General features: G+C 40.7%; 1 protein-coding gene across 6 annotated transcripts in view; it reads left to right on the top strand.

Moving 5' to 3' along the window:
* NR3C1 (nuclear receptor subfamily 3 group C member 1) overlaps positions 1-21180 on the top strand; it is a 178306-nt gene extending 157126 nt beyond the window's left edge. For all 6 annotated transcript variants that reach the window (XM_029583736.1, XM_029583735.1, XM_029583737.1 and 3 more), the window contains exons 7-9: positions 12049-12179; positions 18002-18159; positions 20967-21180. In XM_029583736.1, the coding sequence (XP_029439596.1) occupies positions 12049-12179; positions 18002-18159; positions 20967-21119 (442 nt within the window). In that variant the 3' untranslated portion in view covers positions 21120-21180. The remainder of the gene's footprint in view (positions 1-12048; positions 12180-18001; positions 18160-20966) is intronic.
* Positions 21181-21474: the final 294 nt, after the last annotated feature.

Raw genomic sequence — 21474 nt, 5'->3', positions numbered from 1 at the left:
ATATGTCCTGTGCACATACAATATGAGTTATTTATCCGAATCAGTCTGAAATCGCTGATGCTATCGGTTTAAAAAAAAAAAAAATCACCAAGATTCACCCTGTTTATGTTCTAAATGCATTTAATTCCTGAGGTAGAAGATCAAAGTTTTTGGAAGCTACTGTTTCTGCCTAAATGAAACTCTGGAAATCAGAGTACTACTGCAATTGATGCTAATTTGGCATCCCGTGTGGTCTTCTTACCGATGCTCGTGAAACTTGAATGCAGCCACAAAGGAGAGTGAACTTATGAAAAGAGAAATTTAAAATCAGGGTTAATCTGGTGATTATCAGCAGTGCTCTGATGATCATGCTCGGGCTAAGTCTGGGTAAGCCAGATAATTTTATCTGGCTAACCTTAGGACTTCTCTCAGTAGTCCTAAATTTAGTTGGATAACTTATCCGGTTAACTTAACTTTACCCTGGAACTCCTGCAAGTTATCTGGATAAGTTTTACCTAGTTTACTACTTAGCCAAATAACTTGGAGGCAGTCAGCCTGTGGTTTGTTCAGCCAGAGAAACCATTTGAATATTGACCCCAGGGTGTGTAGTCCTTCAGACTTCTTATTAAAAAAAAAAAAAATCATCATAAGACAGGGAAAGAATAGCAAAAAGTAGATTAGTATTCTGCATTTCATTGTTTCCCAATCTTTTTACATCTAAAGCACATCTACATTAACCAAAAATATTGTGCGACACATAACCCTCGGATAGCGCAGCATATAAATTCTTAAATTACTATGACGGAAAGAAGAGCTAGGAAAGCATCGAAAGCCCTACCAGTGTGTTTTCCAGATTTTAAAACAAACGGAGAGCGGGGATGAAGGTCCAGATAAACGTGTCACAATGTAGACGTGCAGAAGGGAGAAGTCAGTGTGGTGCGGGCAGCTGACTCAGTTTGTTACTTTGGCTGCTGCATGTGGTTGCCAGAGCTCCTGCACTCAAGATTCAGTGCCTCACATCCAGTGCTCAGTGCATGCTCTCCCCATCTCACTCAGCCTGGGGAAGTAAGATAGAGTAGAGCTTCCCAAACCTGTCCTGGGGACCCCACAGCCAGTCGGTAGCCACAGTGACCATGCATGAGATAAATTTGCATATATCGAGTATTCATGATATGCATATTCCTTGTGGGTATCCTAAAAACCCAACTGGCTGTGGGGTCCCCAAGACAGGTATGGGAAGCCCTGAGAGAGAGACTGGAGGGATTCAGAGATGGGGGGGAATTAAGGTGGTGGTGTGTGTACAAAACGGGTCCCAGTTCTCCATGTCTGGCATGCTGCCCTTTAATTAGTATACTCCTTGGCTCATGCTGTAGCTCAGAAGGAGAGGCCTGCATGATTACGCAGGTCCTCAAGAGCTCCTACAGGTTTAGGAGCCACTGCCGGAGTTTCTTGTTGTGAGGTGGTGAGAGCTGAGTGCTAGTCTGGATCTCAGCATCAGGCAGCACACCTGATCAGGTCTGCTTGGGAAGCACTGCTGTATTTATAGAAAGCAGTGTGGTTACCATGTGCCGCTTGAACGCACAGAACAAAAATTAAACATAAAGTGATAACTAACTTAATACAGTACATCAGTTTATATTTTTTTTTGTCAGTTAACTTTTATTTCCCTATCTTTATATGAAATATTTAATAGTTCTTCAGTAGGACAGTACTTTTCCTAATCTGAGCCAGTGGTCCCACAAATACATTTTTTGATCCACTCCAGTAACCATTGTTAGCCAAGTAAATCTTATTCTTGTGAACTGAGTGGCATATAATGGATTCTTCCCAATACAACCTTCTGTAAACTGTGGAAGACAGAATGCTGGATTCCGTGGACCACTGGATTGTCCCAGCATGTCCTTATGAGCTGGTCGAGTAAATAAGGCAGCATTTGTCATTGATAGCATAGTTACTTCACTGCAGCTTTTGAGAGTACATGGACCTGTTATTTAGATGGAAGAGCGTCCCATGTGATTTTGGATGCTTTTGTATAAATTATTCTTTGGCTCATTCTTATGTGAGACCTGTATAAGGAATCGTAGCCTTCAAAGAAGCCAGTTATTTGGAGGACCAAAATGGCAACTATAGAACTGGGCACTTTTGCATACTATGAAAGTTGATATCTACTTTCCATTCATTCAGCATCAAGGCACATGTACAAGATGAATTGTTGTACCCAGCAATGGGAATTTTGAGTAAATGTGGTCACTGCCTAAAATGAGTAGAGTTATAACATCTTTAGTGAAATAGCTGAAATGAATGTAGGAAATGTAAGTTGCCCAATCTTTTGGAGACATGCAATTGATGTGTGTGGTTTTTCATTCAACCAAGCCGTATCACACACTTCTTTCTTTCTCTCTCTCTCGTCAGTTGCGCATATTTCTCAAGTTTTTTTCACCATTATTGCTGGGCTTTCATCTTTGTCTCACTTTTTAAGGCATGGGAAGAAATAAGTCTGTATTTCAGTTGTCACTGATGACTTTCACATTCAGTGCACATTCTTACCGTCGTCATCTCTGTTGATTTAAATTAAATGCACTTTGGTGTCTGATCCTATTCCCATCATATGGAGGACACATGGGGCAGAAGGCATAACAAGTTAGAAAGAGAACAGCGCCTGTGTTGTGGGGGCGTCCTTCAGCCTCGCGAGATGCAGGCAAGCTCACATTTTGCTCTTGATCACTTTTTAATTACTGAGTATTAAAATTCTTGCCACTTGCATAGTCGGGGTCATTTTCGGAAGCATGTATGCGTGTAAATGGGTTTTGTTGAAAATGACCCCGGGGTTGTAAGCATGAAAGCATGCAAGGCAGCGATTTCACGCATTGTTGAACGAGGTGTTGCGGTGGGCAGAGTTGGGGGACGGGGAATATACAAAAGTATGTGTGAATATACGTCTATACATTTACAGCTGCTCCCAAGCAGGCATAGATGTGTGCATATACACACAGATTTTCAAAGTGGACTTAAGTTTGCTTTGAAAATTTGGGCTGAAGTTCGCAGCTACTTTAGCCCTACACGGGTTTTTGCCAAATTACTCTCCGCAATTGCAAAGTGCAGTAAAGAGAGATGGTGGGCAGATGGATCCCCATGAAATCAAAGACATTTTGAATAGTTGTTTTGGCCTGGCCTTGTTTTCAGTCCAATCATAACCTGCCCCCCACCTTCACTCCCTGCAATTTATGATGGGTTGGGGGCCAGAGATCTGAAGCTGAGGCACCAGCAGCAGTCATCACTAGGCGGTCACAGCCTGGCTGCCCCCCCCCCCCCCCCCCCGTGAATCCATCCCATAGGTGTCGCTGTTGCTTGAAGGTTGAGATTTCCTGCTGGGGGGGGGGGGGATGCATGACTATGACTGCAGCCTCTCATGTTAATCCAGCCCAGATCTCCCATCTCAAAGCATTTCTGAGAGAGAGGTATAATCCTTTTCCAATTGAAATAATGACAGCTGCCACTACTTCTAGTGTAGCTTTACAGTTTATTGTATCTTATCTTCTATTTTACACATACATGGGTAATAATTTAGAAATACAAAATGACTCCAAGGATTGCATTGGGATGAGAATTAAAAAAAAAATGAAAAGAAATGTAGATATAAGAAGCCCCAGCTTCCTGGATAAATACATTGCGACCACCCTGTGGTTTGTGCTGTGTATGAAAGTGACAGACCCCAGCTCTATACCCTGTTGAAAGCCGAGGAGAGTACCACGGCTTCTCCTGAGTGCTAAATCAAACGGAAGTGGTAAAGTTAGAACATAGAGCTGGTACGGGTCTAACTTCAGGAGAGAAGGCGGTTCCTGCAGATCTCATGTAAATGCATCCGCATTCATGAACGCGCTTGTGCCAGAATGCTCCGACAGATTGAGGGAGAGAAGGGGTCGTATCGTATGTTTAGCTGGTCCACACATTCGTGTCAAAGTTTTTGGGAGGAGGCTCAGAGGCAACTTTGCAGCAAGGCTTCCTTCTATGAATCCTCGTCTTCGGTTAGGTGCGCTCCTGAAAATCCTCACCCCCAGCCATTTTTTGATTTCGTTTAGGCAGCAAACGTTTGTTGACAGCCCAGGTCCCCATTTCCAATCACGCTATTTACTGTAAACAGCTTGAAGTCATTTGCTTTTCCTTGGATGAGGGAGGGCTTGCAAACGTGCTGAGCAACTTGTTGATTAAGAATTTGTAATTCAGCTTTTCTCTTTGAGAGAAATGTAATTGTAATGTTGTGACTGTGGTGTCTCATCAAGAATGAAAAATAAAGGTGTTTTTTACTGGAAGAAAGCTCTAGTTAAATGCATTTTGCCTTTGGTAAGCTGGTAATTCCATCTCCTTTAAGTGAGCAGGGTGTGCATTTGTACAGATCACATAGCGAGATAAGATGAACAGGAAACAAGCCTGGCATTGTTTCTGAAAGCCATGCTTCTTCATAGGCAGTCCCAGGGACGTATGGCCTTAGTGTAACAGAACCTTTCCCCTCTAGGCTACTGCATTCAAATCCTAACTTAGGTGGGCTTTGTGAAATGAGGGGTGGTCGGAAGTATTCACACTGCGGCTCCTGTCAAATCCTTAGCAAGCTATGAATTCTGCTGCATCACTCGTCACTTGTGACATGGACACACTGAGAGATCGCAACAACAAAGCCAGCGCAAAAACCAAACAGCATTGTGGTATGTTACACCCGTACAAGCCAAGGTTAACTTCATTTTAAAATGTCACTGCTGTATTTTGTGCAGTAATTCACAGTCTTCCCATCTGGCATAGCAGTCGTCCCCCCCCCCCCCCCCCCCTGCTTAATCTGTCACTGAGATATGTGATGTTCAGGGTTGAACCAGACAGAACCAACAGCATATTCACAGGTTATGGGGGCAGGAAGTCTGGAGATCCCCAATGACATGAACCTTGAAATACAGAATTAGGTAATAATAAAAAATAAATCATTTTTCCCTATGGGCCAGATTTTAAAACTTTATGCGCGGGAGTAGATTTGTTCGCGCAATCCGGCGCGAACAAATCTTCGCCCGATTTTATAACATGCGCACGCTACCGCGCGCATGTTATAAAATCCAGGGTCAGTGCGCGCAAGGGGGTGCACACATATGCACCTTGCGCGCGCCAAGCCCGAGGGGAGCCCCGATGGCTTTCCAATCGGAGCGGCCTTGGAGGGAACTTTTTTTTCGGTCCCCCCCCCCAGCCCTACCTAAATCCCCCCCCCCCCCACCTTATTTTATTTCTTACGCCTGGCAGGCGTATCTTGCACGTGCCGGCCGGCGAACCTCCAGCACGGCTGCATGAAGGCGGCCTCGGGACCGCCCCCGGACCCGCCTCTTTTTCAAAGCCCCGGGACATATGTGCATCCCGGGGCTTGCACACGCAGGGGCAGATTTTCTCAGGTTACGCACGTAGCCTTTGAAAATCTGCCCCTATAAATATAGAGCAATGGTTCCCAACCCTGTCCTGGGGAACCCCCAGTCAGTCGGGTTTTCAGGATATCCACAATGAATATGCATGAGAGAAAATCTACATGTTATGGAGGCAGTGCATGCAATTTCTCTCTCATGCATATTCATTGTGGATATCCTGAAAACCCGACTGGCTGGGGGGGGGGGGGGGGTCTGATATAGAGTATATATACTCTGTATGCCCATGCGAGAGAAGTACAGCATGGTGTCCATTTTTTATGCCAGCAGAGTGAGGGCTTCTGAACGCTGACTGCCGCTTGGAGTTTTCAGGGCATAAGCTTGGGCAGGATGGTATGGAGGCTGTGTGTGTTGCCCAAGTGACAGCACCCCCCTTCAGTGGTATTTTCCAAAGGAAAAGCAAAAGCCAATACAGTTTAGCAGCAGCTCCGTTGCAGAAGTTGTCGGAACAGTGTCAGAGCTGACGCTGAATCGCCTTTGGGGCTCTGCTCCTGATTTTCTGTTGAGGTTCACGCCTTTAACCTTCTGCCTCTCCCAGGATTGCCCAGATGACAGTGGGAGTTTAAGGTCAAAGTTTACTTTTGGATGAGTTGCCATCCAAGGCCGGCGAGCCCTGTCTGCCCAGAGCTGCTGGTTTTAAGATATCGGACACCCACCTTTGTCCCTTAGGCCACAAACCCACGTGTCCGTGAAGGATAGGGAGAGGTTTGACAATTTGATGCTTCAATGGTAAGTGTCTCAAATAGCCTCTGTCTTTTAAGGGTCATGACTCATTGCATAGCTGGCTTTCAGATCACCTGTGTTAAAATTCTTCTTTGCAGTACTGGGTAAGCTTGTGAGGAAAATGTAAGTTTAAAAAGGTCTATTTCCCCTCATGCTCTGGGGGTTGAGGAGCTTTCTCATTCTCTTTTCCGCACTGGGTCTGTGAGGAAAGTGGTTTTCTGAGATGTACCAAGCAGATGAGTAAAAGCATCATAGAAAAGTTTGCTGAAAATACAGTTTTATCCTCTAAAGAATAAATGCCACAGCTATGGGCATGCATTTTAACACAAGAGGCGTCTTGTCTGCTTGGTGAAATGACTGTTTTATCTTTCAGTGCAGGATTTCCTTTCTCAGTTCTGTGCAACTATAGCTTGGGAGTTCAGATCAATCCTGCAGTACAGTCTTGAGCAACCCGCCCAGTCTGCTAGCAATATTTCTTTTATGTCCACGTAGTACTTTCGGCATTCACAAGGTGGTTCAGTGGAGAATAGGAGTCCTCCTATGCAGCACTTAGAGAATACCTCTTGGCAGGCTGGGCTGAGATGACTACTAGGATAAATTTGGCACAGCCAAAAGGCTTGCACACAACAGAAATAGTATTGAAAATCTCTGCTCCAAAAAAAACTTGGAATCTAAGGAAAGAAGAGAGCAGAAGGATATGCTGTTGATGGTGAAGGGCAGCTGCCGGTGGGTGCTGCTTCATTCTCTAGGATTACACACGGGCATGCGTCCAGCACCATAAATCTCTGGGCGGGGCGTATAATAGTCAGTGTAGCACCGCATCCGTGAGCCCGTGAAACATGAACATGGTTAATAAGTGGAACGGCATTAATATTAACCTTCAGAAGGATGACTGGCAGACCTTGATTAGCAAACAATGGCCGAGGCCCAGAATTATCTCACCGGCTGTGATGGAGGTGTTGATACTGTGCCCACATATAGTTATTACCTTAGGTGTGGTTTCATTATTGTATTTCCTTGTTAAGCTCTGTTTTATCCTCTCATCTACCAAGAGGATTTTTTGCCTTTAAATTCTGGATTACTTTCTCACTCAGGCCTTGTAACACTAATTGTTTGCACATTCCTTAAGAGAGAATACAACTCATGTGCTGTAATGTTGGTTATTGATGTATGTAATTGTGTGAAAAGAAATATATTTATATACATTATGCATGGGTAACTTTGTGAATCCCTGTGAAAACAGCAGTGGGCTAGTGCTGCCAAGGAGCCTTTACCCCAGATCCTGTGAAGGTGCAAAGCATGCAGTGGAAAGCACGTGTGGTTATATTTTGTCCAGCCCTTCCCTGCCCTGTCCCCAGCACTGGTCCTATTTTCCCAGAGGGCCTGGGGTAATTTCCAAAGGGCCCCTTGGAAAATATCTTTTAAAGTTGTCCCTACCCCTAGATGTGACCGTTTATATTTGTAAATGACACTGTATCTGCAGACAATGCCACAGGTTTGCGGAACAATTGCAAGATTTTGGCCCTAGCTCTGTACCCAAAAATTGCTGCAGAAGGATTGGAGCCTCTGTGTGTGTGCTCAGATTGTGCTGTGTTTTTAAAAGCCTTGTCTACTGGTGTCTTGCTCCTAGTGAGTCACTCTGAAAATTGACCTTCAGATGCATTCACCTTTGCATCCCTGACTAGCCTTTTGGCCTCTGACCATCAACTTGCACAAGATTTAATCGGCCTTGGCTTTTATGCAGAGCTGCCAATAAAAAATCAATACAATTGTAATGAAAGTAATTTCCAAGAAATCTAATATTTTTGTTAGACAGCCATCAAGATATTAGCAATTTTTAATAATTTTAATGGGTTGCAGTAACTTGCAAATGGTCCAGAATGTGGCTGGTAGACTGATTTCTAGATGGGGATGAAGGACCCATCACACTAACCCAGAAGCTTCTTTGGCTCTGTTTTCTGTAGTTCTCAATTTAAGCTTATCTGCTGGGTTTTAAAGCACTTTATAGTCATGCCCTTAAAGCAATATCTGAAGTTTAGGCCTTCTGAAAAAAAAAACAACACAACTTTATAAGATATAAGAATCAAATGTTATTTACTGTTTTGTTTTATTCTGTGGGATAGATTTTTTTTAAAAAGCGAGTTCGCGTACTTTTGTTTGCGCCTGGGGCGCAAACAAAAGTACGCTGGATTTTGTAAGATACGCGCGTATCTTCTAAAATCCTGGATCGGCGCGCGCAAGGCTGCCGATTTTGGGCAGCCGGCGCGCGCCAAGCCGCGCAGCCTGTCTCCATTCCCTCCGAGGCCGCTCCGAAATCGGAGCGGCTTCGGAGGGAACTCTCTTTCGCCCTCCCCTCATCTAGTAACTTCATTTTGTGTCTCCTAGTCTTTGTACTCTTTGAAAGAGTAACAACTGATTCACGTTTACTTGTTCAACTCCACTCATTATATAATAGACCTCTATCATATCTCCCCTCAGCCGTCTCTTCTCCAGGCTGAAGAGCTTTCCTCATAGGAGAATAGTTCCATCCCCACCCAATTGAATAATGGTCCCATTACCCTACACCTATTTTTTTGTTTTTTTATTTTATTGGGATTAAAACATCAGCTGTAGAAGCCCAGGGGGTGTGGCTATAGTGGCAGGATAAGAGTCCTGATGTTAAGGCTGAGAATGAAAATTAGAGTAGATGAAGACTCCCCAGCACCAGCAGTCTGCTACCACAGATTTGCATCTCATATTCACTGTGACTCAAAGAATATAGCAAGCAGTTTAAATACCCACAGGAGAACAACCTTCAACAAAACAAAACACACATTCCAAGCCGTCATGACCTCCTGCCTTGTCAGTGTGTTCCTGTTGCTGCTGCTTGGTTATTGTAAGCCTTATGCCTCCAGATTAAAGGCTTAAACAGAAAATAGTGCAAACAACCGTAGAAGGTTTGTTGATAAATTATACAGGAAACACTGATTCAGAGGAAAAAAATGGTTTCCCAGGCATTTGTTCAAGTGTATGTACCTCCGTACGCAGAAAAGACCAATCCAATTTAAATCGCTTTTAAGGGCTTGCAACTCTTTCTTGGAAATGTTTCTCTCCATTTCAATGCGTCGTGCATTTGTCAGAGAGAGTGCAGGCTTTTGTTCTTTACTTTTCAACTTCTTTGTTTCAAGCATTTCCACATTTGGGGATAATTTTGAAAGGCTTTACGCATAAAGTAGCTTGTTGAAAATAGCCCCGGCTGGTATGCGCATGGTATGATTTTGTGCGTATTTTTATGCACATATTAATTAGGTGTTTTGGGGGGAGAGTTGGGACAGGATCATAATTTATGTGCATGCTTTAGATTTTTGAAAGTATGAATGTAAATCCACATGCACCTCTCGAGAGCAGGTGCAGCTTTGTGCGTCTAGACCACGCAGGATTCCATGCCCACATGTACATTTTCACAGTGGATTTATGCTCAGAAATCCAGTTTGAAAATTGTGGCTGAAGTCTGTGAGTGAAAAGCCTATCCAGGCTATTTGAAAATGAGCGTACCTAGAAAGGAGGCGGGGACCAGGATGTTCATGAGATTAACCCAGTGATGCCCGGAGTCAGGGTTTTTGGATTGCATCAGAACTAAAAGTAGGTACGCAGAGCCTGAGGGAGCTCCAAAACATTAAAACATAAGTGTAGGGCACAAGAAAGGATGGGAATTTTCACCCTCTTGGGGTTACCTGCAGGGCCGGTGCAATGGTATTGGGCGCCCTAGGCGACCCTTGCGCTGCCCTCCCCCCCACCCACCTGTTTCGGCGCCGACTGCTCGCCGCCCTGAGAAGCACACAGTCTCTGTTTCTCTTTGCCGCGAGCGGGATAGGCCCCACTTGCGGCACCCTAGGCGACCGCCGAAGTTCACCTAATGGACGCGCCGACCCTGATTACCTGATAAAGGTTGAGGGGGGCTTATTCTGGATGAATCCTGTATTCTCAATATTCACCTCCATCCATCTTCATGGCCTCAAAAGTGGCTGTATTTAGGTGGGTGCTGCAGAGGCTGTAGCTACATGTAGCAAAGAAAGTAAGTCTTTCCGTCCATGATGTATTACCCATTGTCTCCTTTCTAATCCTTACTTGTTCTCATTCTGCAGCACCATTACTTTTTTAATTGCATTTAGTTTATTACTTTTTGAGCCATTTGATATTTCCTAAGTATAGATGGCAAAGTAGTATTGTTCATTTTTTCTAAACTTATTCCGTTTCCAGTTAATTTATGATTATTTACTCCTCTCACTGGTGAAAATCAACCCATTTGCAAAAGTGTTCCAGGTTATTTCCAATGCAAAATCAAATTTCATTTAATTCACTTTATTAGATAATTGTTCTTCTTTTGGTTTTCAGTTTCTTGGCATATTGCTTGCTATGTCCCCCACCCCAAGTGGTAAACTTTTGTGTAATAAAAATGTTTGTCTGCTGTGTTAGACCACTTGAAAGCATAGAAATAAAAGTTAACAAATAATAAACAAAATATATTTATAAGATATCTTTTTATTGGACTATCAATGCATTTCTTGACTAGCTTTCAAGAGTTAATATCTCTTTTTCAGGTCAGAATTCAAATGAGCAAAAGGTGACGTTGCCAGGAAATATAGAGTGAATCATAAAAGACATTCCAGTTCTCCTTTACCCTATCATTGGGTTCATGATTCACTTATGACAGCAATACTACTTCATATTTCCTGGTAGATGACACCTTTTGTCATTTGAATTCAATTAAATAAATTGGATGCAATATGATTTCTCACCTAACAAAAATGTTATTCTAATAAACATCTCATAAACATAAAATACTAAATAACTTGTTTTGAAGTTCTTCATACCACCCTAAAAGAAAATCATATCCAATATATCAAACTAAACACAAGGGCCTTTTTAACCACCCAAACAAAGACTAAGCAAATGATAAACAAAAACAAACAAAGACTAAATAAATAAAATCGCAAAAAAAGCAAATACAAAATCACTTGCAACAAAATCATCAAATATATTTAACAAAATCATACCGTATACTTTCATATATAAAATATAACTATAATCACCATAGAACATAGTAAGGCAAATAACTGCCAAACATGATTTCTAACAATGTAAGAATATCATACAATATTCACAATACTGCTGCCTCATTTGAATTCTGACCTGAAGAGAATATTAGCTCTCAAAAGCTAGTTAAGAAATGTATTAAGTTAATCCAATAAATATTTGGGTTTTGTTTTTGTGTTAACTTTTATTTTTGGGTAATAAATGTTATATGTTCTCAAGTTGTTTTTTTTTTTTTTGTATATATTTATAATTAGTTACACCTTTCTTAAAACTGAATTTCTTGGAATTTATATTTTAAAAAAATTAATATATAATTTAAAAAAAATTGTCAAAGCATTGGGATAACCTGCACAAAGCATTTGCAGCCCTTTAAGGCAATAGTAGTACTTTGAAGGTTGGGTGAGGGACATGGAGGAAGGGGGAAGATGTGTTGGGTTCCATGTGGGACTAATTTGTATATTCCATCTACCCAAAGTAGACACATGGCTACTGGGCAGATTGGATGGGCCATATTGGTTTTTGTCTGCTATTGTATACTATCGTAAAATGACGAAAGTTTGGAGAGGGACCCATCTCTCATTCCTCCCCCGCCCCTATGATTCCTCCCTAGGGGTGAGATGCATGTGAATTTATTCATCGCAGTAGGACAGTGGCTGTGTATTGTTGCTTTGTATCTCAAGCTCTTTGATCATAGGCATTAAAAAGGAGTGTAAAAAATTTTCACAGAACATATTTTTTGACAGAATTACTTTTTTGCTCTGTAATGATTTTATGTGCGACGGATTTTAATACCATCATTTTTGTTTTTTAATACCCCCAGGGAGAGAATGCGCCTGCCATACATGGAGGAGCAATATCAAGAAATGCTGAAGATTGCCAGTGAATTATCACGTCTCCAAGTTTCAAATGAGGAATATCTGTGTATGAAAACTTTGATGCTCCTCTGCACAGGTAGGTAGCCCATGGGGGGGGGGGGGGGTGCATGGTATGATGGGACACACTCTGGTTCATCCCATCTTTTCTTTCACTCTGGTGTGGTAGTTGCAGGTTTATTTTTCTGAGCTTGGAGGTATATAAGTGGCACTTTATTTCTGTTCTGCAACCAGAGGCTTCTTCCAGCTCTGTGCTTCTTGTAGCACTATATAAATGTTTAGTAGTAGAAGTAGTAGGTCCATATGAATTTGTTACAGTCAAGAGACTATTCAGTATCCTCAGCCCAGTTTGTGGGGAGTGTTACATGTGGGAACAAACTATGGCCGAGGGAAGTGTATATGAGCAACTTGGTAAAGTGAGTTGTATTCGCCTCCTAGATCAGCTAGAGACCTGCTCCTTTAGCTCAGCAGTTAAATCCCTGGTTAGGAGCCAAAAGGTTCAAATCCCTCAACCCTCAGTTGACTGTGGCACTGCAGAGTGCATAGCAGGTGTGGAACCTTTTCATATCCCAGTTCTTAGACCCTGCAAAGGTTGCCTTTTCCAGAAGGGTAGCCTCCTCTTAAATAGCTCACTGGTAATATCTTTAGTAAACATCTCTTCTTGCTTATAATTACTTTACGGACATAAAGGTTTTCTTCTTCATTATTTGTTCAGTTAACATTTTGGTAAAACTAAATAACAAATCTGTGCAAATGATTTTGTGGTCATTGAACTCCAGTTTTTCAGTTGATAATAGTCTGGTTCAGCATACACAAACAGAGGTGATGTTCAAAAGGTTTAAGTTTTGGAGTTAACTGGACAAAACCTGAGATTTTAATATTTCCCCCTCAACCCTACCTAAACTTTGCGTGTTGCCTGCACAGAATTGACCTGATAAAGAGGTGATGCTGGAGGCATTCCCAGAGTGTGGTTTAACATTATTTTATTTGTGTTTAAAAGTTTTTAATATACCACTCTTTTGAAATACAATTGACTCAGAGCGGTTCACAAATATATAAAATAACTTAACATTCAACATAGAAATCAGCAAAACCCAACAAATGTATATAAAAATAATCAAAAACATACCTCATGAAGCTTCTGTTTGCACAATGACCACAACCCTAACAGTAACTTAATGAATGTAAAAGAGTTTAAATTCCAAAGGTCTACCTAAAATAATAAGCCTTAACTTGCTTACGAAAGATCTTATAAATCTTGCAGCTTTCTAAACTGAAAAGGTAAAGCATTCAACAGAATTAATCCAGTCACTGAAACAACACAGTTTCCTGCAATTGGGCCATGTTAAATGATGCCCAATTCCAGCGGACTAGCAAAAGACTGTCTGCTGAGTGAAAATTCCTAGAAGGAAAATACCATTATAATAAGTCTTCCAGATATCTTTATCTGCCACTTCATACAGCTTTTAAATACATTGGATCCACTGGGCAACAGACAACCAATATATTTATTTAAGATGGGGAATAATATGTTCACAAAATAAATACTAGTAAGGAGACGAGCTGCTGAGTTTTGGACTAATTGCAAAGCTTGAATTGAATATTTGGACAATCCATCATACAATCCATAATCAATAGTCCAGCACAGCACAAAACTTTGCAAAATGCACCTAAAGTCTTCCTTAAGTAAAATATATTTCAGTTGACGCAAGAGCCTCAATTTAAAATATCCAGATTTTAAAACAGCCTTAATCTGTGGTGTCATGGAAAATCTTGAATGAATGAGCACCCCTATGTCAAGTATAGGACACAGTTGCCCCTATATCTAAATAGTTGTAGATTTAAGAATAAAACTTTCATGGTTAATCCAGAAAACCTCAGTCTTACAAGGATTTAAGTCATATTGTATGGAAGCAATTAAGAAATAGTAATACACTTATGTTTCAAAAGTGATCCTTCATGATTTAACTCAACTGGAATAAACCGCTAAATATCATATGCACTCCATGAAGTTAGCAAGTAGCACATTTAAAACTAATTGGAGAAAATTATTTTTCACGCAACACACAATTAAGCTCTATAATTTGTAGCCAGAGGATGTGGTTAGTACAGTTAGTGTAGCTGGGTTTAAAAAGGTTTGAATAAGTTCTTGGAGAAGTCCATTAACTGCTATTAATCAAGTTGACTTAGGGAATAGCCACTGCAATTACTGGCATCAGTAGCATGGGATCTACCTAATGTTTGTGTTCTTGCCAGGTACTTGTAGCCTGGATTGGCCACTGTTGGAAACAGGATGCTGGTTTGGTCTGACCCAGTATGGCAATTTCTTATGTTCTAATGCCTATCAGAAGAAGAAAGTATACTACCCAATGGTTGCACATTGAATAACAATGCCGAAAGAGCTGAGCCTTGCAGTATCCCTGATTATATTTGATGCTATTGGGAGACAGAATTGCCCATCTTCACTTGCTGATATCTGTTAGCTTTTCAATGGCTTCAATCATTTTTAGCTATGTCCTTAACCCCCAACTGAGATAATCAAGCAAAAAAGAGTGTGTCAGCATATCAAAAGTTGAAGAAATATCAATCAAAATAAGAAAACCTGAATGAGCTATAGCAAATTCCCTCAACTTGGTATTTTGCAAAGCAATTAGCAAATTTTCTGAAGCTTATCTAGCAAATAATCCAAAGATTCAGTGAGTTGCTTCAGCACACACTTTTCTAACAACTTATTCAGATAAGGCAATTTGGAAACTGGACAATAACTAGCTGGCTCAGCGGTGGCAATGAATACATATCTTAAGTACAGGTCTAATATCAGCTTTCTTCAATGAATCGGGCATAGCATTCTCAACATGGACAGTGTAGGGGCAAGTAACTGTTTAGAGCAGTGTTTCCCAATCTTTTCAAGCCCAAGGCACACTTATTTTAACAAAAATGTGGTGTGGCACACCTGCCTCCATGGAATAAGTAGTATGGACATGGAGGAGAGCTCAAATGATCAAAAGAAGAGCTAGGGGGAAGCATTGAAAACCCAAACTTTAAAACAGAGAGGGTGGAGATTCACATAAACATAAGAACATGCCATACTGGGTCAGACCAAGGGTCCATCAAGCCCAGCATCCTGTTTCCAACAGTGGCCAACCCAAGTCACAAGTACCTGGCAATTACCCAAACACTAAGAAGATCCCATGCTACTGATGCCAGTAATAGCAGAGTCCATTCCCTAAGTCAACTTGATCAACAGCAGTTAATGGACTTTTATTGGGGTTGCCTGTACCTGACTTTTGAACAAAACTCAGGATTTGAAAATGCCAGAGTTTTTTCTTGGATATAACCATGTTTTGCATTTCACTATTTCTCAATAGTTAGTCTACTTTGGTACTCCCATCAATTTGAAAAATCAATGTGTCTCAAACAGCAGAAGTGGAAGAGGAGTACCAGGCTGGCTGACCCAAAATAGCACTAGTTAAAGAAAATTGGTTAGTAATGATACATAGCTACCAAACCTTCAAAGGCTCTTTTGCCTGAGGAAGATATCTTAGCAGTCCCAAAATCTCATACGAGTTCACATTTAATTAGCCTTATAAAGTTATGAATTTTTTTCATTTCTATTTAACTAATTTTATTAAAACCCAGTGCAACTGTGCTGTCTCTTCAGTGACCTGATGAAGAGAGGATTAAGTTGGTCCAATAAAAATGCATCACTTGTTTGTTGACTCTCAATTATACATTAATTGCCAAAGTTAAACCATGAGACATGAACATATTATAATGACCAGCCCTCTCTATATATGTGCGGGATGAGGGAGAAGTTAGTGTGGTGTGGGCAGCTGGCCCAGTTAATTACCTTGGCTGCCACATGTGGTTGCCAGAGCTCCTTCACTGCTGCCGCTCCCATCATTCAGAATAAGTCACATGTAGTGCTCAGTGCACGCTCTCCCCATCACACTCCGCTTGAGGAGAGAGACAGGAGGGGAAAGAGGAGAAGGTGCTGTGTGCTACACAAAGCAAGGCCCAGCGATTCATGCTTTGCATACTGCCCATTAATTACCACACTTGGGAGACCATGTTACTAGAAAGAAGCATGTATGATTACACATTTATTTATTTATTAACTTTAATAACATGTTCTGAGAACAAGGCTCTTACACATTTAACAGCCACCACTGGTGTCTCTTGCTGCTGTGAGATGCCAAGGGCAGTGCACAAGTGCTTGTCTGGATCTGAGCATCTGTGGCACACCTGATTAGGTCTGAAGGCACACCAGTGTACCATGGTGAACAGTGTTTGGAAAACACTGGTTTAGAGCAGGCTGTCCAATTCCAGTCCTCAAGCACTACAAACAGGCCTGGTTTTCAGTCTATCCACAATGATATGCATGTGATAGATTTCATGCACTGCCTCCATTGTATGCAAATATATCTCTGAATATCTGGTTTGTGGATATCGTAAAAACCAGGCCTGCTTATGGTTCTTGAGGACCAGAGTTGAACACCCCTTATTTAGAGGGTATAACAATCCACAAAGGGCACAGTTCCAGAGGATAAGAAGTAAGCTTCACCTCAAATAGCAATGAGCATTTCTGATTGAGAAACCTGCCAATGAGTCTTAATTGCTGGAATATTGCCTCCAGTAACATCTTAACAAACTAACATCAAGACTCTATGAAAGGGAAGCCTGACGGACTATGATCTTATTCTTGTAATAATCTGCAAATATATCAGTCCAAAACTTTCCCCAGATCAGTATAATCAGGGATTTGGACTAATTTGTCAACTATAGCAAATAATTCTCATGATCTATTCAAGGCCTCTCTAATATGAGAAGTAAAATAGACTTTCTTTGCTATACTAAATGCAACCTTATACCTTCATATTGCTATCTTGTAATTAAGCTTGGCTAGGGATCTCTCGTTTTATGCTACTGTTCTAACAGACAAGCTTCCTTTCTTAGTAACTTAACAGAATCTGACTACCAAAGCGCACAGTGAGGACCATAGCAGGAAACAGTAGTCTTCAATGGAGCAATTTTATCAAGGGTCTAATAACTATACTAATTTCTCACAATCAGCATTTATATAGCAGACAATTCTTCAGCTTGCTGAGATTGTATATTTGGAAAGTAAGAGACCCTCAGAGGATATTCCAGTGCTCAAGAAAAAACAGGATTATACCTGGCAGAGTAACAAACAAGTTATAACTTCCTCTACCTGTAACAACAGATAGCAGAACCTCAATCTTCATCATGCAAACCACTTTTCACAGAGAAAAAAATGAAAACAACTGTAAACAACAATTGCCAACACCCCAACTGTACCCATAAATGTTACTAAAATATAATAAAAGACCTATCCTGAAAAAAAAAATACATAGGTCTTACTAAGAGGGGCACAAAGAGGAAGGGACATTAACACAATGCTGTTAATGTTTTCTCATTTGAAATAAAGGTGATACTTATTTTAAGGACAGCGAAGAGATTCCATAAACCTGCCATCAGATTCCCTTTTGTCTTGGTCCTTGCACAGATAGGAGATTAATTGCTTTCCAGTGTTAGAGATTGTAAAGATGGGCATACTAGGTGCCGTCATGTTGCTATGGTACAATTTTTAATTACTATGGATGGTATACCAGGTCTTCTCAAACCTGTCCTGGTAATCTCACAGCTAGTTGGAATTTCAGGATATCCACAGATTTCTCTCATGCATGTTCATTATGAATAGCCTGAAAACTCAACTTGCTGCAGGGTCACTGGGACAGGTTTGAAATCCCTGTTGTAGATTGTTAGGTTGGAAATTGACTTTCTGAAAAACAAATCTGTAAATGGGAAAACTGTGCAGTGGCCATCATACAACACATGCTCCTATCAGTAGCCTTTTAACAATGAATTGTAATATTGCAGTTCCAAAGGAAGGCCTGAAAAGCCAGGCACTGTTTGACGAAATCCGTATGACATACATCAAAGAGCTGGGAAAAGCCATAGTAAAAAGAGAAGGAAGCTCCAGTCAGAACTGGCAACGATTTTATCAACTGACAAAACTTATGGATTCAATGCATGAGGTAAGTTTTACAGCTTATAACGGAAACCTGTGGTAGCGATGTGTTGCTTTTGCACTGTCATAACCAGTGCAGATTCCCATGACTGGCTTTTCTTGGGTCAGCTGTGGGAAGCCTGCAACCCTCTTGCTTTCTCTTCGGTTGCCTCTGGGATTACAGAGTCATAACTGCAATTGTGTGTGCCAAACTCCAGTGGCAACCAAACTTTTCTGTCGAATCAACTTGACAGTGGCTCTGAAGACTCGCACACTTTCATCCAGTAATGATCTGGAAGTTGTGGCGGAGTCACGAAGACAACATTCTCTTCCAGTGACTTAATCAAGAAAACGCTGCGTGGGGCTAGTTAAATTGCCTTTTTGGCACAGTTTCTGTATAACAAGAGAGGTTTCCTGAGTTTGTCCAACGTTCTCTGCTCAGCTGACATGGAACAACATCCTGCATGATGTCAGCTAAATACTGAGCAAGACCTGGTGAGGCTGGGAAGATGTTTCTGGTGGAATACTCGTTTCCTGATGGGGGAGAGTGCTGGTGCCAGGGGGTTGTTTCCTAGTTCTATATACAGTGCCACAGTGTGTCTCAACAACTTACCCAATAATCCCCTCCTTAAACCAATGCCTTTACAATCAATCTCTTATTAAAAACCAGAGTTTTGCCATTCAGATTAGTAATTCTAGCACAGCATTAACTAGAGTGGTCATTTGCCATGAGATCAGCCCTTCTTTGTAATACACGCATTTGTTTCATGCTTGATCATTTGTTATTATTAGGCCGGCTATACTTTAGCAGTTGCCTAAAGAAAATCTTAGATAACTACACTATTCTTTCATATATATATATATATATTTCCCATTATATCAACTCCCATATGGCTTCCTCCATAGTGTACACATTGCATGTTTTTAGGTGCTTTGTATCTTGTAGGTTGTCTTGTTTTTAGGTCACAGCCTTAAAGCACAAAGCACAGCTCCTGATGGTTCTTTGTTGTCTTCCCCAAAGGAATAAAACAAAAATGTAGTTGGGGTGATTTTTTAGTCCAGAGGGGCTGTTTAAAAAATTGCAATTTAGTCACAAATTTTGCACAATGTGTTTCTATGCCCAAAAGAAGGCACACAAACTACTACCCTTTTGCCAAATAAAACTGTGAAATTTTAAGGCATGGAGGAAGCTAATTGGCAGACAGTTTTCTATTGCCATAGTTTACTAAATTACATTGCATTTAATGAAAAGATTTTCATACAGTTCAGTTAAAAAGGGGGAAATAAAGGAAGGAAGATTGATGGCTCTCAGAGCATCACGAAGAGCATTCCAAAAATAAATGAAAGGAAATACTGATGTCGACAACTTTTGCATAACATGGTAAAGGAAGCAGAATTGTGCAAACAAGAACTTGTAAACATGATTTCATGGAATAAAATAACGGCAGAAATATGAAGTCACCTCGCCAGAGATCCTGCATTCCCAATTATATAATGGATTCCATGTGCAAGGGTAATACAGGCTGCGTAGTGAGGACTGCGATGGGTTATAAAGTACAGGGAAAATGTACTTCCTCATAACTCAAGCCGAGGGCGGCCAGCCGGCAGCAAGTAAACCAAGTTCCTGAAAGTGAGGAGGCAGCTCACATATCTCATACATTCCTCCTCTTGTGTATTTTTCATTTTGAATTGTCACCTTTTCAATCAAAGCAGGAGCTCCGGAGCACTTAAAAGCAATTCAGGAAGCAGCAAATGCATGCAGAGACTGCTGAGGAGGGGGGAGCAGGTCGCAGAGGTAGAGGCATTAGCTATGTTAAAGGCAACTTGTTTTCAGTTTTGATTTGAAGTGGTTTTTTCCTCACACACGAGTTATAAGTCTATTATTCTGTTCTTGTTCCGTGGAATTTCCTCTGGCACATACAACAAATAGGCATCTCTAACGAGTCGAATGTCGTGAAGAGCCACACTCATCTGTTTTGTCCTTATTAACTTCCAAATTAGAATTAGCTCTGTTAGATTCTAGTATATTTTTAAATTTGGTGATGTAAATGATCTGTTCTGAGGGACTTTGAATTACGATAACTGTTTTAAAATGGAAAGTAGCCCAGTCCTTCTAGAATTTTTATGTAAACCGATCCGATATGGTTTATTTACTATGAAGGTCGGTATAAAAAAGTGTTAAATAAATAAAATAAATAAATTGATCTTTCGTTTATCAAGATTTGCCTTTGGGCAACTCCAGTGGGTTTTGTATTGACTACTAGATTTTTCAAAACCCTTATTTGTGGTCCAGTTATTCCTTGTACTAGAAGGGGGTCTGATTCTACCTGCAAGGTCTCTGCACTGTTCTTGGGCAGGGTGAATTTCAAATCTCCTCAGATCTTCCCCTGATCTCTGGAGTTCCATGATCGTCCAAGTGGCACCTAAAAGTGTTTTTTAATGTGGGCAACACACACTCCCAGAAATTCAGGGTGTAGTGGCCAAGAGGTCTGGCACCAGAACAGTTTAGAAAAGATTCCATCTGGAAACCATTTGATTGAGTGCATTTGAAGGAAATGGATTACTTTTGCACATTTTCTTTTCACAGATCTTTTATTGTAGAAATTGCTCAGGCTTTTGCAGTAGTAAAGAATTTCATTAGTGTTTTATGCTGTCCTATGCAAAATCTTTAAAAAAGGCATTTAGCAGGGAAAAATCCAGATATACTACACTACTAAGTGTAAGGAATACAGTAAAAAGACTGACTTTTCCCTGGCTTTTTGCTTGCTTTCTTTTGTTTTGTTTTTTTCATGTTAATGAGATTCTTGTTTTGTTTTTTTGCTTTTCCTCTCGCAGGTTGTTGAAAACCTCCTAAGCTTTTGCTTCCATTCATTTTTGGATAAATCAATGAGCATCGAGTTCCCAGAGATGCTGTCAGAAATCATCAGCAATCAGATACCAAAATACTCCTCTGGAAATATCAAAAAACTCCTATTTCATCAGAAGTGACTGCCTTATTAAAAAAAAAAAAAAAAAAAAAAGTTGCCTTAAGGAATTTAAAAAAAAAAAAGTCAACTTATAGCTTTTATTATACAGACTATCAAACGTGTTGATTTTTGTCCTTGCAATGGTGTTTTTATTTTTGTTTATATATTTTTTTTGTAATTATGCACTACATGTGGTTTACAGAGGGCCAACACTTGGGCTACTGGAGCAGATGATTTTCTCGTAGTTGGACAACAGAAGGAAAAATGATTTCGAATGGGAGTCAGCATTAGAAACATTCGGCTAATAATTTTTTTTTTTTTTTTTTGAGTTTGCAAGATAAAAATTTGTCACTTTTTTTTTTGTATAGTTGAGATAT

Source organism: Rhinatrema bivittatum, chromosome 18 (assembly GCF_901001135.1).
Source record: "Rhinatrema bivittatum chromosome 18, aRhiBiv1.1, whole genome shotgun sequence".
NCBI classification, from domain to species: Eukaryota; Metazoa; Chordata; class Amphibia; order Gymnophiona; family Rhinatrematidae; genus Rhinatrema; species Rhinatrema bivittatum.
Note: the sequence above shows the minus strand (reverse complement) of the source record. Positions and strands in the feature narration are given on the sequence as shown.